The sequence below is a fragment of the Lagenorhynchus albirostris genome, chromosome 6 (genome assembly GCF_949774975.1).
Source record: "Lagenorhynchus albirostris chromosome 6, mLagAlb1.1, whole genome shotgun sequence".
In the NCBI taxonomy this organism is placed as follows: Eukaryota; Metazoa; Chordata; class Mammalia; order Artiodactyla; family Delphinidae; genus Lagenorhynchus; species Lagenorhynchus albirostris.
In genome coordinates this window covers 70,260,374-70,277,815 of record NC_083100.1, presented here as the reverse complement: position 1 = coordinate 70,277,815, position 17,442 = coordinate 70,260,374, and the positions used below count along the sequence as shown (strand labels likewise).

The window sequence follows — 17,442 nt, the reverse complement described above, 5'->3', positions numbered from 1 at the left end:
AGCTTTTTGGAGCTATAAATTGACAAATAAAAATATTATATATTTACAATGTATAGCATGATGTTTTGATGTATGTATACATTATGAAATGATTACCACAGTCAATCTAATTAGCATATCCATCACTTCACATGGTTATTTTTCTTTTTTATTGTGGTAAAAACATTTAAGATTTATACTCTTAGCAAATTTCAAGTATACAATACAGTAGTATTAACTGTAGTTGCCATGCTATGCACTAGATCTCCAGAATTTATCCATCTGCATGACAGAAACTTTGTACTCAACATCTTCCCACTTGCCCTACCCCCCAAACCCTGGCAACCACCGTTCTACTTTGCTTCTATGAGTTTGACTTCTTTAGGTTCCACATATAAGTGAGATCATGCTATATTTGTTTTTCTGTGCCTGCCTTATCTTATTTTACATAACATAATGTCCTTCAGGTTCATCCATATTGTCTCGAATGACAGGATTTCCTTCTTCTTTAAAGCTGATGTGTTCGGCCTTAAAATGTGTGTGTGTGTGTGTGTGTGTGTGTGTGTGTGTGTATACACACACAATATTCTATTGTATATATACCACGTTTTCTTTATCTACTCATCCATCATCAACTGACCCTTAGATTGAATTCATATCTTGGCTATTGTGAATCATCTCTGTATTTTTCACATTGATTTATTAAAAAAAAAAAACTTTCACTTTTAGTACCAAATATTAAAAAGGCAGGCATTGGGGAAAATAAACATTTCTTTCTTAGAAATGTTGGTATCTAACAGATCTTGGATTCCAACACAAAAACATTTCCCATTATCGCTGCATTAAGAATAAGAAGGTTTTGGACTAATTAAATATTAGCCACTTTTTGTTTTTTCTCCTTCTTAAATATCATTGCATATTCAACTAAGTCTTGAACAGAACCTTTTTTATATATAATACACATCTATGAGAAGCTTAAATTGATTTACACTAAAACAAATTCTCCCAATTTACATAAGAGGAAATTTAAGGAATCATTTCACAACGTCTTCCAACTGCTTCAAATGGGTTTATCTTAATGATTTAGTTGAATGACTTATCCAGTGCCATACTGGAAGTGTAAATGAAAAGTACGACGTGTAAAACTCTTATTTCAGTATTCATTCCACAAGTTCGCCATTTCCAAACTAGTACTTGGAACAGTTTATAATGTTAAGTATTTTAAGTTTTAGTACCTCAAAATAAATTCATTTGTTGAATGATTTAATGTTAAAATCTCCTAAAATATAATGTTCAGAATTCTCTTGCTTTCTTATTTGAAGTTGTAATAACTTCAACTTCCTGCAGTGCGGGGTCCACCTGGATAATATTTGAAAATAGAAAAATACAAATTATCTCTTTTAACGTTTACTTACTCTCTGGGATGCTCAGCAAACTGAGTAGTCTTCATTAGGTAAGATCATTTAGCATTTAAAAGAAAGTCTGAGTTTCTGGGGAAAATGTTGGAGTTGCTGTTAGCTATACTAATCCTAAATCCTTTGAAAAAATAAATGATCTTTTTCAGAAAGTTGTGTTCGATTGCTACAGTGGAAAATAATATTAACATTCTATACCCATTTTAGATAAACCCTACTTCAAAATGTCAGAGAACTGCTTTGCTTTTTCTTGAACTAACATGTTATGGTCTCTTTCGAAATTTTTTCTTAGGTTGTGGGGACATAAAACTTTCATTTGAAATATATCAATAGACTTATTTGGTGCAAATGATAGAAGGTGCAATGCATTGCTCAGTACAATCAGTAATATGTCTCTTCAATAATGATAACAAAAATGATAGTAAGCAGAACTGTTCCTAACCCCAAAGAAGCTTGAAGTCCTTAGTTTAGATACTTCATAGAAATTCCTCAATAAGTCAGTCCTCCTTTTACCCCCTGCCAACACAAGAAAGAAATCTTTTCCAGATAAATTCACCCACACCGGTTATCAAATCTTAACATCGCAGAAGTAAGTCAATACGTTATTTGGCGAGCCAGCTAAAAGTTATCATTCTTCTCCTGCCTTTTCCTTCACCTCTTTCCCACCACCACCCCCCCACCCCTTAGTTTTTAGGCTTCTTTAACTTCAGAAGCAATCATTCCTACTTTATGTCAAAATCAGTACTTTGAAAATCGGAGTAGTCTTCATTACTGTTTTCTGTAACTATCTTCATTTTCAGACTAAAATTACAGAAGCACTTCTTTTTGGTTCTTTCTAGCTCCTAATAGAATATTTTTATTTCATGTTGAGAATTTCAAATAGTAAATTTTAAAAGGAGATTAATTACTCTATTAATCACTTGTTTTATTATTTATTTAATATCTTAAATTGTCAAATGTTTCTGTTCTCTTAATATTACTTCTTCTCTGATTTTGTTGCTATAGATTTAATATAATATAACCTTTTAAGAGTTTGTTTTTATACTTGTAGCATCCTGAATGATTGGTTAGCTTTAAAATGTTGCCTTTTTTCCTAGTCCACACTAAAATCCATTGAGTGTTCTAATTGCACATAACACTAAAGAAAAGCCTTGTCTACCACTTTTAAAAACAAACTGTGAATGTGAAAATGTCTTTTGATATGACTGCTTTATAAAGCTCAATAAAGCTCTTTTAATCCAGAAGAAGACATGGCTTAAATATTTGTCAGACAGAAAGTATGCAGCAGCAAATGATCTTTATTTTACCTAAGTCTAATGACATAATATATAAAAATAATTGTTTGGGTTGCTAAGATTATATTTTACTAATTACTGTAAAGTAATACACTATTTTAGAAATGGTAAGCAAACACTAGTATTTAGAAAAAGCTGAAAAAGTAGAGCAATAAACTGAAGAAATTGGAGAAGATACTAATTTTAAGAGAAACAAACTAGAATCAGGTTTTTTCCCTAAAGAACAAATAAGACTCTTAAGAAATTGAAAGAACCTTTTAAAAAGCAAGATTATAAGGGAGATGTACTCAGATGATAAGAAACAATGAAGTAAAATCATCCATTTTAGTAAGAGCTTAATGACCTTAACTGAATAAAATCTAAAAAGTCACCTAATATAAAAAACACTGGTTTGAATTTGAACTTAAATAAGACCCTACACAGTTTTGGCCGAATTATAAATAATTGATTAATATTAGGACTTCTTCAAATATTTGGATTTATCAATTTGTAGTTTTAAAAGGTACACAAAGTTCTCTAGGTATGACTGAAGATTTTTTAAAAATCTAAATGTTGACTTTTGTGTCATGATGAATGTAATACCAGTAGAAGCCACAGGGTGGTGGCAGGAACTTGTGTTAAAGGAGCTTAAATACATAATTGCACTATCTTTAAAATGTTTGTTAAATGCTAAGGAGCTGTAGCTTGGTTTTCTTTATTCCTCTAATACAGCCGCATTTCTCAGCAAAGAATCTATAACAAAATACAAAGACATTGATTTAAATGTATAGGCCAACAATGGAAAAAAAGTAAACTCACACGGATATTTTTTCTTAAAGTTTCTAGTCATGTCAGATGCTTGGTGATCAGAGTAGCAATTTCATCAAGATATGAATTTGAGGAAATTTCTTGAATTAGCAATACTGGAAATAGTAATTGAAGAAGTTACCAGAAATACTTCATGTCTTCATCTTATTTTTCTACTTTCATTTTCCTTTTTCCCTGAATGTTCTCGTTGGGAAAAAAAAATCTATTGTACCATATATATATATATATATATATATATCTGTAAGCTAACAAAACTTATTTTTCATTGAGGAAGATAAATTTTCTATTGTGTTTTCTGGTAACCCATTCTCATTTGAGTTTAGAAGCAATTTAAAGTGGTAATCATTTTATATCTTTAAGGTAAGAAGACAAGAGGTTTCTTCTCCAAGAAAAGAAACTTCACCAAGGAGTCTTGGCATTCCTTTATTCCATGAAAGGTAGTTCTATATCCTTTTTTGCCAACCCTACAAATTATAAATATTGAAATATATTTTTATGTACATATTTTAAATTTTTAGCAATTTTAAGAAAAAGCAGCCTTTCAAAACTAGAAGAGACCAACTCAAGGCTCCTCCATGTTAAAATGACCTAATTAAGTCATACAGTTAATAGCAAAGATGGGTCTAAAAACTGAATTCTCTGAAGTTCTCCTGTATCAATAGAACAAGTGCTATGGCCACATTGTTTTATATGGATGGCTCTTAATGTTAACCTTATCAAAGTGAGGAATATTTAATTTTTTCTATTTAAGATGTTCACAGAGGACAAAAAGTCAATACACTGAAATTTCTAATGTAAGAATGAGACAGCCAGCATAAGCGTGATATATGAATAAGTAGGTATGCTAGTCTTTGCTACATTTATGTATTAGAACTTTAATTTATCACTTACTTTGTACCTGGCTCTCCAAATATTAAAGTTGTTTTAGGAAACATTTTCTAGGAATTTTAAATGATTTTTCTTTAACTTTAACCTTTCAGTAATTATTTTGTGATACATTAAAAAGTGCTATGTAAATTCAATCATGATTTTTAAAAATTGAAGATATAGCCTTACATTTTAAAATGTTGATTTATTTTTAGAGGTTATATAGAGAAGACTTTCCGGGATCTGAAAGAAGAATTTCATAGAATATGCATGCTAGCCAAAGCACAAAAAGACCACTTAAGCAAACTTAATGTACCAGCCACTGTAACTGGTAAGGTTTGATGTAATGTACAGTAATATTAATTTTATTGGTTGAAACTGATTTATTTTTTATTGTGAAAATATTTCTAAATCCTTATTAAGTGCTGAGGATCTATAACTTGCCCTTCTCACCACTTATAATGGGTAAGTACTGTTTAAATTCTGTAATGTATTGCATTATATAATTATTGGCCTTTTCCCTATTTTATGTGGCACTATGTAGATTGAACTGAATGACATAATTACTAATCATCTTAATGAGAAGTCCCACCTTGGAAAAATAAATATAGAATATATCTCTCAAAGTCTTCAGTTGCTATTTGGGGGTCTTATTAAACATTAATTGATATATTAGTAAGCAACCTTGAAGCTACACTATCACATATGAGCTAAGTAAAATTATAGTATTAGGTTTGTTTTTAACTTCTGCCTAAAAGTTAATTGGACACCATGGATAGATTCTTGTAATTTGATTGAAGAAATAAACATTTCACATTTCATGAGGCCAGTTCTGTTGGACGTACAAAGTACAAATTAAGTATAAAATATAACTTAAAAGGAATATCTGTTTTACAGATATATTGCAGTGTGTTTTTTAGAAGCTCCACCCTTCCCTAAAACCCCAGACCGGCTTCCTGGTATTTGCCTCAGTAGTTCGATATGAATAGCAAAATACCATGGATTGAATCTGGCTACCATGTACCCCTGTAAACAAAAGGAAGGTAAACTGATGGTTTATAATGATAAATTCTCCTTTACCCTTGTGATTTGAGATATTCTACCTACAATTCCCAAGAGCTGTGATTTACAGTTTTTACTCTGAAAGATGTTGCAGCAGTGCTAACACTCCTTTAATTAAAGATCACTTTCCATTTCTTACAGCTCTTATAGCTAGGCTATTTAAAAAATCATTTTATAGGGTAAATTCACTTTTTGCTTACTACTACCGTTTTATTTTCAGAAAAGGTACACAGTATGCTGTTGGAGAAGCAAAACAATCTTTGTAGACAAACATAATTTACTTCTTCCCCTCCCTTCCCTCTGCTTCCCCAAAAGGAACTCTAATGTTTCCACCTTAATTTTTGTCATTTTCTTGAGAATTTGATCTTTTGTGCAGACTGAAGACACTAGGTACTTCTGAAGTACCAATAAAAGAATTATCTTTATTTAAAATCTACTAGCTATAGAGATGTAGTACCTACAATTAATCATGCTTTTTTGAACATCAGCGTAGTATCAAAACATTGTAATGGTGACGTATTCATTGTTACACAAAGAACCTACCCCGTTATCAATGGCTTAATACTTTGACCATTTTTAAATTGCACAAGTCTAAATCTGAGTATGTGTTTGTCAACTAGAATACTGAGTGTTTAACTTCAATTTCCTTCCCACTAAAACTGCTTCCTAACATTATTCTTATGTTTTATATTAACTGTGTCACAAATAATAAATACAACATTATTCTTGAAATGTTTTAGGTCTTTTGTGCTACAGACTCCAGTGGAGTTTTGCTGGCTCCAAACAAACCACAATATCAAATATTATGCTTCTGACAGTAGTAGATCAAAGGGGGAAAGAAAGAAAAAGAAATGTTTTGGAAAAAGATGCCTATTCAGGTTTTTTAAGAGTGAACACTGCATTGAATACAAATGGAAAGGAACTATTTTAAATGTGATTTGCATAATACAGCTGGAAAGAGTTTATTTGACATTATTGGCCCCTGTGTTATTTTTTTGTTAAAATTTGATTTTTACTTTTAAGTAAACAGATATAATTCATAAATTGCTGAGTTAGTAGAATTGTACTTTTTATTTTTTTGCTTCTCATCCACATGACAGTAGCCTTGAGAAAGGACAAAGGTAAAATGTATGTTTAAGTAATTGTGGCTTCAAAAAAAAGTGCTGTTTGGTCCATGAAGTAGGATCATATTTCAGTGGCGATCAGGAGACAAGGATATAGGACTAGAGGTTAAAACAACCCTCAGATCTTTTTCTTTTGTCAGTATACAAGGTAATTAAACTGAAAAGTCATCCAAATGGACAGCCTATACTTAAAATTTAGAAACCGAAAAAATTTTCTCATTTTACTTTTTTTTCCTTGCAGGAATACACGTCTTGACAAAACAAAACAAAATAGAAAGACAATTAGCTCACCTGATCATGCTTCTTAGTATAGTGTCAGAATGACAAGTGCTTTCATGCACCTTGTTTGATTTTTAAGTTTTCTAAGCTTGGATTTCTAGTAATCTTAGAAATCTTAACGTTTAAAAAAAAATTTTGTGTGTGTGAATAGTAACGCTCATTGCTTGAACAGATTAATTCAAAAGATTACTTTAATGTGCTGAGGTATGCCAGCTAGCTATACTAAAAGAAAATATATGCTTTATTCCACCTGTTTGGGTTTTCCATGTTTTGTTCACAAAGGGGATATCTACTACTGGAAAAGAAATTCAAAGCACATTTCTGTCATTTTGGAGACCCTTCTCTATAATTTAGAAACCAGCATGTTCAATTTATCATAATGGTTCAGAGCACAGGCTCTAGGCTGCCTGGGTTCCAGTTCCAGATCTGTCACTCATTCATTAGCTGTGTAGCCCTGGAATTAACCCCTAAATTAATGCACAAACAATGGTTATAAGTGTGTGGCACATAGAAGTGCTGTATATGTTAATAGTTGTCATTATCAGCAGCAGCAGATTCTTTATTCTCCTGTTCTACTGAAGAACATTTTGATAAGTGTTTCCTCCTTCTCAGGTGTTGTAATCTACAAAGAAAATACTGTTTCCTAGAATTTCCTGCCACTCTTATGTCTACTACCAGGAAAAATGACAGCAATTGAGCTTGGTCTCAATTACTGTACCACTCCTAGTTACAGACAGATTATCTAGTAAATGTACATTATTATGCTAGGCTCTGTGGGAAAGAGAACACAGATTCATTCAGAAGGCATTTATTGAAGGCATACTATGTGCAGGCACTGGGCAGGGTACTGGAGATAAGTGGGAAACAAAACATAGTTTAGGACCTCAAGAAACCTACTTCAATGGGAGAAAGAGGTATATTTGCAAATACAATGCAGTGTATAGTCCTCAGAGCACCCAAGAGTCATGACTAAACCAGTCTTGGGAAACCAGAGAGAACCATCCAGAGAAATTAATGCCTAAGCCAAGACATGAAGGACAAATAAGAGTCAGGCAAAGAGTAATGGAAGGGGGAAGTTCAGGCAGTCTGCACAGCATGTGCAAAGGCCCAAAGACAAGAGAGCATGGCTGTTTGGACAACTGTACCAAAGTTCATTATAGCTGGAGTACGGAGTAGAGCAGATGTGGTGAAAGATGACAGCATGGAGAGGTGACGAAGGGCCAATCATGCACAGCTTTATGTGAGTTTTAGGGCTGAAGGTCTTGGAGAACCATGAAAAGGTTTTATTAAGAAGGTAACATGACCAGATTTGTATTTTAGAAAAACTAAGAGAGGGTTGGGGAAAGCAGTGTAAACAATAGAGTGGATATGAGAAAAATTTAGGGCAAGGAAGTGGTTCAAAGGCTGCTGTAATCCAGTAAGAGAAGATGGTACATACTAAAGAGAGGTTAGTAGGCATATAACAGGGTGAACCAAGAAGTATTGTACTACAATCATGTCCAAACAGAAAACATCTGTGTTGAAATGTGCTGTGGCAAAAGAGAGAAAAGTGTCACAAGTCTGCAAAGACCAAAGGAAGGGAAAAGAACTGACATTTGTTAAGTGCCTACGAATCTGGACAGACACTGTGCGCAGTGCTCTGTATACCCCGTCTGCTCAAATAGGCATCGTTGGTTAATGTATAACTTCACTGATGACTACTTTTTTAAAGTGCTAGTTTAAAATAAAATGTTTACCCTTTGTCCATTTAATGAAAATATACACATTACCAACCTCCAACCTGTCTTCTTTTTTTTTTTTCTTTTTTTTTGGCTGTGTTGGGTCTTCGTTGCTGCCTGCAGGCTTTCTCTAGTTGCGGTGAGAGGGGGCTACCCTTTGTTGCAGTGCGCAGGCTTCTTATTGCAGTGGCTTCTCTTGTTGCAGAGCACTAGGCACGTGGGCTTCAGTAGTTGTGGCACGCGGGCTCAGTCATTGCGGCACGTGGGCCCTAGAGTGCGTGGGCTTCAGTAGTTGCAGCACACAGGCTCTAGGGCACGCGGGCTCAGTAGATGTGGCTCGAGGGCTCTAGAGCACAGGCTTAGTAGTTGTGGTGCACGGGCTTAGTTGCTCCACAGATGTGGGATCTTCCTGGACCAGGGCTCGAACCCATGTCCCCTGCATTGGCAGGTGGATTCTTAACCACTGCAACACCAGGGAAGTCCCTCACTGTCTTCTTGAAGTAACATTGTGGAATATAATCTGGCTTTTTCTAATGTCTCGGTATCATCAACATGGAGAGTGCTTTGATCATTGATTTTTTTGCATTGAAAAATGTAGCCCTTGTTCGCTCTACACTAGACTGTAGTGTTTTCTGAGTTCTTATATCTGCTTTTTTGTTTCTCTTGTCGTCTCTCGTGCTTTCAGCTCTTACTGATATCTATATCTGCTTTCAACAATTCATATCCATACCTTGTAGTTTGTTGCTTGTTACCAGCTATGAACTAGGGAGACATCATCAAGCTTGTTAGAATAAATCTAAAATGAGAATAAGAGCAAAATTCATCTGTGGGCCTTGTGGCTCTTAGCCTGACTCCTGAAAAGCACTATTTACTTTCTAGCTTTTGCCTATGTCCTAGAGAGCTGAATTTGTTGGATAAGTGGCTTCTAGATAAATGAGCTACAGAGGTCCTGGTATCTACCTGATATCTACCTGTTATCTACAGAGGCCTTTTTCTAATAAGATGAGAAAATCATATATTCACATAGACCTTTCTGAACATGCATCCTAAAATTTCATCCTTCTTTTGCCTCCAGTCTTCTCTCTCCCAGCACCCGCCACCACCACGCCTTCACATAGTATTAAGAGTAGACAATGGCTAAGCTGATTGGTGATACACAGAGATATTAGGGGGAGTAAATGACCTAATTCATATAGATTCATAACCTGTATACTATATATGTGCCTGGTAAGGGTTTTTCCTTTTAATAACTTACTTGTCTAAGCAAGCTCACAGTTGCAGCTTCCATTACTGATAAAATGTTTAGATGTATACACTACAAGCAAATGTTTTTTAAGTATAGAGCAGTATAACTGTGAACAAGATGCAAGGCTTACAGCACAAGGACCTAGGAAAAGACAAAGTAGTTAAACTGTGACTAATAAGCTACGTTCCAATTCACCCACTGGAGACTGCTAATATTTCTGTGTAAGGTGGTAGCAAATGTAAAAAAATCCCAGTTGTCTTCAGTTGCTGTAAAAGCCAGTAGAAAAAATACTACTCATCTATCCAAAGCTAATTGAACGTTCAGATTTTTAAGAAGGATTGAAATGCAACTGTTTTCCTTTTGTTTTTTTTCCCCTGCAGAGACACAGTGCTCTGTGCCTATACAGTGTACGGATAAAACAGATAAACAAGAAGTGCTATTTAAGCCTCAGGCAAAAGATGATATAAATAGAGGTGCACCATGCATCACATCTGTCGCACCAAGAGGATTGGGCCAAGATGAGGAAGACACCTCTTTTGAATCACTTTCTAAATTCAATGTCAAGTTTCCACCTACGGACAGTGACTCTACTTTCTTACATAGCAGTCCAGAAAGACCCAGTGTCCTTGGTCCTGCCTCATGTGAGGCTATGTGCCAGGATAAATTTAATATGGAGCCCAGAGACAACCCGGGAAACTTTGTCAAAACAGAAGAAACTTTATTTGAAATTCAGGGAATTGACCCCATAGCTTCAGCTATACAAAACCTTAAAACAACTGACAAAACAAAACCCTCAAATCTTGTAAATACTTGTATCAGGACAACTCTGGATAGAGCTCCGTGTTTGCCACCTGGAGACCATAATGCATTATATGTAAATACATTCCCACTTCAGGACCCATCTGATGCACCTTTTCCTTCACTCGATTACCCAGGAAAAGCTATCCGAGGACCACAGCAGGTAACTGTTTTGCATTAACAAATATATTAAGTGTGAACACACATTTTGCCATGCATGCACAGATATGTAGCTTTCAGATTATCAGACACCTTTTTTAAACTAATGACTAGCCGAAGTTAAGCTTTCAATAAAAATATCCAAGTCCTGTAATAAATGACATGAAATTTAAAAGATGAATATGGTGAAGCTCTAGTATAAAGTACCTTAAAATTTACGGCACATTTTAAAATACATGTAAACCTTATCCATATCTAGTGTGTGTCATTTTCTTACTTAGTCCCTTATTCAAAGCTTTTAACTCGGGATCATTGTTAGGATTCTTTATTAAATTTCATTCTGTGAAGCAGGTGGCATTTTTTAATCAAAAAGTTTGTGTGTATCATACTTATCTTTACAAGAATGCATGTTTTTTTATAAGTAAATAATCACATTGTATGTTTCTATTTCTGAAAATAAGCGAACTGTCTTTCAAATAATACTTCTATTACATTCTCAGTTATACAGTACGTAGATCTGTAGGGTTTGGTTTTGGTTTTGGTTTCTAATCTGCAGCCTAATACATTTTTTAAACAGTCTCTACATATGTATGATTCTAATCAAATACTTTCATGTTTCTAAAGCTTGCAGACTACTTACAGCCCCCCACCCCAATCCACTCCTACCCTCCCTTTTATTCAGGTTCTATTACAAAATGATTCTTTAAGTTTAAAAAAAAAAAGGTGTTTAATGCCTAAAGGCAAATGAAAATATGTAATTGTTACAATAAACAGAAGCTCATAAAAATGCAGATTGGTAAAAGTGTCTAATATAACTTGCAGACATTTGTTTGATTTCTCTTTGCCTTGAGATACTTAATTTACCAAAAACCAAAAAACACCAACAACTTGATTAATACCCTTTGGCTTTATAAGTACTTTTATAGGTTATAGACTTTTAAATCAGCATACAAAGAAGGCAGTAGTCAAGCTGTGGTATATTTTAGTAGTGGAGAAAACTAGGCATCTCTGACAATAAGCTTTAATTGTAAACTCACTTGTTCTACATTGTACCTTATTTCACATCATAGTCACAGTTATAGTTACTACTTAATGAAACAGATTAAACAATTTTATTTATTTCAAGTAGAATTCCTGTGGAGCTGTGAAGTGCATCAGTTCTAATGCTTGTTATTTTTTTCTCCATTACATCTCTTGCTTGTTCTTTTACTAGTCTGTGCATTCATGTTTCAGTAGATGGCACCCTGCATTGTGCATTTGCTTTCTAGGCTACAGCAAGGGAAACAGCTGGTATGTGATTACAACTTGATGGAAAAGTATTCAGCTTAAAAAATGCAGGAGAATTGGTGTTGAGCTGTCACAAGACGTGGGGCATAAGGTTAGATAATTGATATTTTGGCAGAAAGGCAAAGAAATTTGTTTGTTTTGAAGGCCATGTTACAGTTTAGGATTCAAAGGATATTTCTTAAAATGGGTTTTTTAAAACATTTTGTTGTTTTATTTGTTTTAATAAAGCTATGAGAAATACAAAATTCTTGAGTTGTCAGTAATAACAAAGGGAAGTGAAATTTTGGTTGCATATTTCAAATTTTTACTTTTATCTCAATCATTACTACTTAGCACCTTTTTTTATACATTCAGCTATCATAATAAAGTCTAAAATATACCTGCTTATTTTTGCTCTATGTGATTTTCTTTTTTTCCTACTTTTGCTGAGTCAGTGATTGGGGTCCCAACTGAATTCTATGAAAAGCTCAAATCCGAACTAATAGCTCCTAATAGAGAAGGATAAGTATGGACTTTGAAAATAAATTGGCAGTAGAAGATTGGCTCATCCAATTTAGAAGCTAAATTGCTTCTGAGTCTATTACTATTTTATAGATCTTAATTTAAAGTATCTTTAACATAACAATCTTTTATTTATATCCGTATCAATTTCCCATTAGAGTGGTGCATATTAATCAATTGTACTTTTTGTTTAAACTGCCAACACTAAAATTGAAATCTAGTTAACTCTGTCATATACTCATAATTATTACTGCTTTTCTTTTATCATGCAAGAGAGGAAATTATTTTACTCCAGATTTCAAATATGTATTTTAATATTACTGTTTTTTGTAATAAAATTGCCACTTCTCACAAAAGTATTTGAGTCAGTGTTATTATACACCCTCTGTACTGATATTTGAATGTTATCTTGGTGCTTAGACAGACTTTGTATATTTACATCAACCATACACAGCTGTCCACTAAAATGTTTATAAGAAGACAGTGATGTAGTGAAACCCAAATGCTTCAATTAGTAATATACTGTTTATGTAATGATTGGTTAACTAGGATGAAAGAGATTGGTTAAGGGAATGAAAACTAACACTATGTCAGGAGTTGAACTAGGTTGTTATTTTAAAAGCGTATTAGTAACAGGAATACAAAGGGGTCTCTTTCAGTTGGCATTTCGAGGTGATTTCCCTCAAAGTGCCAGAATTTAGATATGTCAAGATAAGAAAGCAAATTTTAGAAGTAATTTGGTTTACAACATTTCAGGAAAATAAGATATTCCAGCCAACAAACATATATTGAGCACCTACTCTTGAACTAAATGCTTTTTCTGGCCCTTCTAGATATTTTTTAATAAGTACAGTTAAGAGTATGTAGGTGTTGCTTATAGTAATGGAGGTAGCTCTGTAGAATTATGCTTCCCATAATCCTTTAACTGGCAACTGTTGACAGGCTTCACTTTAGTTAGCCACAAGAAAGGGTAAGAAGGCCAAAGTATGCGCTTGTAACAGGAGCAAAATAAGAAGTCAAAAGAATGCATCCAATGTTGGACTTTGTTGAACGATTAAATATTTGAGGTTTCAAAAAACAACTGATCAGTAGAATTTGTTTCATACTTTAAAAAAATTATTTTCAAAAATTAGAACACTTATTTCTATATGATTTATTCATTGTGTATTTGCTTATAAATAGTAGCGAAATTACATTGCTCTTGATCAAAATGCATGTACACACACATCATGTCTAGTATGCTGTGTATTAATAAAGGTCCTATAACTTAAAGTTCCAGTATAAAATAGAAGAGATAGAATTTAATTTTTTTAAAGTCTCAATTATTGACTATTGTTCCAAAACTCCAAAACCCGTTGGGATAACGGGTATTAAAACATGCTGGTGTTAAAGCTGAAAGATGTTTTAATGTGTGAAGATAAAGTGCATGAATGTGTATTTTAAGTGATTCCTAAAGTTAAATTATGCCCTTTATGAAAAAGAGAATTGAGTCGTGTCCTCATGCCAATTCTAAAGGAAAGGTAATTCACTTTCATATTAGGGAATTTCATATATACGCACATAACCCGTTCAAAAAATTTGAATTTGAAATTCAGTGCAAGTTTATTTTAAATACAAATAACAGAAGATGTTTTTATTTGTTTCCTGCAGCCCGTTTGGAAGCCCTTTCCTAATCAAGACAGTGACTTATCGGTACTAAGTGGCACAGGCTCAGAACTGCATATACCTCGAGTATGTGAATTCTGTCAAGCAGTTTTCCCACCATCCATTACATCCAGGGGGGATTTCCTCCGGCATCTTAATTCACACTTTAATGGGGAGACTTAAGACGCATTTGAAAACAGACATATCAAGTTCTATGTGATGATTCTGGGTTTGTAATATTATGTACTTGATTGCAAACTTAGCTCAAAATCATTTGTTGAAAAATCCAGTGTCACAGCTATTTGAATTTTTTTCTAAACTTACGTTGTAACTTTCTTTTATTACCTTTTAAAAGATCATTCTGTACAAAACTGTAATTCATTGTATTCATGTTTACAGTGTTTATTGCCATAATTCAAAATTATGTATGTGACTTATGGAATTGTATAACAATAAGTTATGTTTTTTTCAAATGTCTAAGCTTATTGCTTGGATTTCTAGTTAGATCTATTGAATTTGGTGATGTCAAATGTTTATAGGGTTTTTTTCACTTGTTTTCATTTAAAAGTTTAGATTATTTATGCTGTGGGTGTTCTTTTTGAATAAACCAATAATAGAGAATAGCAGACAAGATAAACATCTGAGTAAATACCAAACCTAAGACATTTGTTGCTCAGTGATAAGATCACTGGTAGGATTATTTAAAAACTTTATTTTTTTTTTAAATAGACATGGTTTTAATTTTTACTATACGTATAGCAACATGATGAAATTAAATATTAAAAGTTACTTATATTGTGATAATTAATGTGTTCTTTGTTCTTAAATAAATAAATAAATCACATTTGGGGGAAATTCATAAAATTCATGTTTCTTTCCAGTAATCTGATAGAAGGGTGATACCAGATCTGGTGACATTTTATTATAACTAGTAGATCACTTTGAATTTTAAAATTATTTTTCAAACTAAACTTACTAAAGAAACACATTTGTCTTTAATGGGAGCAAATCTAAAACCCTGTAAGGATTATCCATATTAATTAATTTATATTAGAAATGTTCACATTCTTGAGAAATTTGTTAATTCATTGGTAGCATCCTGCCTGATGACGAGAGGAAGATATTTAAGAAAGAGGATACCAAATTCAGAGGGTTGCAGAATTTTAAAATGAGACTTCCCTTTCATTTTTCTTCCCTATGATTCTTGTCTTTTAGGTTTCTCTTCCCTCCCCCACCCCACACTTAATTTTTAAAAATGGTCGAGGCATGGCTTCCATTTTATGAAGTAAACACTGATTTGCAACTCTCAAAACAGAAATTTAAGCCTTCTTGGGAACGAGTGTTGTAGAAAGCTGGAGGGTTTCAGGTAAGGGATTGGAACAATTTGTTCAGGTATCACCTGTGCCACAGTGAAGAGCCTTAACTTGTGGAAGAATGAGAGTGGTGCTTCGACTTCTCAGGGTGCCAAGCACATCACACTGACATCTTCCTCACCAAGGTGACATAGCCATTATTAGGCATTCACTGTGAAGGGTTCTGAGGCATGTACATCTTTCTTTCATTGCCGCTGGGGCTGAATGGAAATGCCTAGACAATTATCCAAGTCTCTTCCCTTCCCCCCTACCTCCCGCCCAGCCAGCCTCCCCTCTCGCTCACTCCTCCCACACACACGCAAAATTAAACATAAAAACTTCCCAGCGTGTTCCAGCCAGAATATACCACTGTACCTATCTCATGAAAGGGGATTCTTTTTCCTTCTCTTTTCTAGGTGAGGAAGAGTTCCTCTCACACAGTTGACATCTACTAGCCTGCTGACAACCAAAGGAAATTGTGGCCCAGAAAGTGACTCGAAGTGGATCACTGACTCCTCTTCTCCAGTCCACCCTTTTGACACCTCCACCACTTTTAGTAAGCGGGGAACTCTTGTTTTCTATTGGGTTCCAGTGCTACCCCAAGCTCCGGCTTCCGAGGGACAGAGGCCCTCTCGGGCCAAGGGACAGGCAGCCTGGAGAACAGGCTCCGGGCCCGCACTGCAGAGGTGGTGCTGGCTGCAGCTTGGAAAGTGGAGTTGGGCACCCGCTGGGTCTCCCCTCTGGCTCTTAGTTCCGAGTCGTGTAGGGGCTGCATCTTGGCATCTGCTACGCGTGGCCGGGTAAGAACAGTTTCCAGGTAAAAAAGCTGCACACGCGAAACGCTGAGTCTGAAAAAACCACCCCCGCCGAGGCGAGGCAGTTGTGAGCGGGATGCCTGAGAAGTGGGAGGTGAATGTCCTCGGGAGGGCCCCCCCGGTGCAGCTTTCCCCGGAGGCTGAGGCTGCTGCCAGCGGGGACATCTGCTTTCTTACTCTCCAGCCTGGCTCACCCCGCCCCCTCAGCCCCGGGTTGCGTGGTTATTTTACCAACACGGGGGGAGGGAGAGCTCGAGGAGGTAGAGAAGGGGTGGATGGAAGCTCGGGAGATGTTCTTCCCGCTCCCCCACGTCCCCTCCTTTTTTCTTCACATCTTTTAACCTTCAAAGTAAAGACTATAAATATGAAACGATAAGCGTGTCCGCTGGCTCCCAGGCCCGCCTCCTGCTCGCGGGGCTCTCGGATGCGGGGCCTTGCCCTCCTCTCCAGCCTCCCCGGAGGCGGCCCGGGTTTCAGTGGTTTCGCCGGGCGCAGGGGCAGGCCGGGTGCGCTCAGCCGGTGGCGCCTTCTCTCCCGGGCTGCTGCCTCGACAGCTGCTTGTAGCTACAGTAATTAGACTGTCAGTGCTTGTTAGAGGAGAGGGGGGAAACACGCTTATGACAGCAGATTCCGAGACTCCCCAGTTTGTTAATTTCTAAGAGATCTTTAAAGCATTAATTGAGGTCTCCCTAACTCTCCCCCCCCTCGTCCCTCTCCTCTCCCCAACTCCTCCCTTCCCAAAAATATCTTTAGGGGAAGAGAATTCTCTCCGCGTGGAAGCAGTGTTTCCCGCAAAACTGCAAGCCCGCCCCCGACTCACGCACACGCACACTATTTTATATATACATCTATATGCACACATGTATACGCAGAAGGTTAACTCGGCAGAGGCCTCGTCCAAATAGGAACCAGGATTGCATTTAAAATAATAAATAAATAAATAAATAAATAAACTAGGACGGAAGGGGGGGAGGGAAGCAGAAGTCGGGAAGAAAAGAGAAAAGCAGCAGGCTGATTACGAGGTGTCAAAACTGCCAGGAGCAAGAAGGTGATAGCAATCAGGGGTGAGAAGAGTGCGGCATTCGTGCGGGGCA

At 35.7% G+C, this 17,442-nt stretch overlaps 1 protein-coding gene across 13 annotated transcripts in view; it reads left to right on the top strand.

Annotated features, from left to right (window-relative positions):
* TANK (TRAF family member associated NFKB activator) overlaps window positions 1-15,024 on the top strand; it is an 87,438-nt gene extending 72,414 nt beyond the window's left edge. For 4 of the 13 annotated variants that reach the window (XM_060152777.1, XM_060152783.1, XM_060152776.1 and 1 more), the window contains exons 5-8: window positions 3,857-3,933; window positions 4,579-4,694; window positions 10,173-10,753; window positions 14,188-15,021. In XM_060152777.1, the coding sequence (XP_060008760.1) occupies window positions 3,857-3,933; window positions 4,579-4,694; window positions 10,173-10,753; window positions 14,188-14,364 (951 nt within the window). In that variant the 3' untranslated portion in view covers window positions 14,365-15,021. Of the gene's footprint in view, window positions 1-3,856; window positions 3,934-4,578; window positions 4,695-10,172; window positions 10,754-11,962; window positions 12,128-14,187 lie in introns of all 13 variants that reach the window. The other 9 variants (XM_060152778.1, XM_060152780.1, XM_060152781.1 and 6 more) reach the window with 6 other exon arrangements.
* The last annotated feature ends 2,418 nt before the right edge of the window (window positions 15,025-17,442 follow it).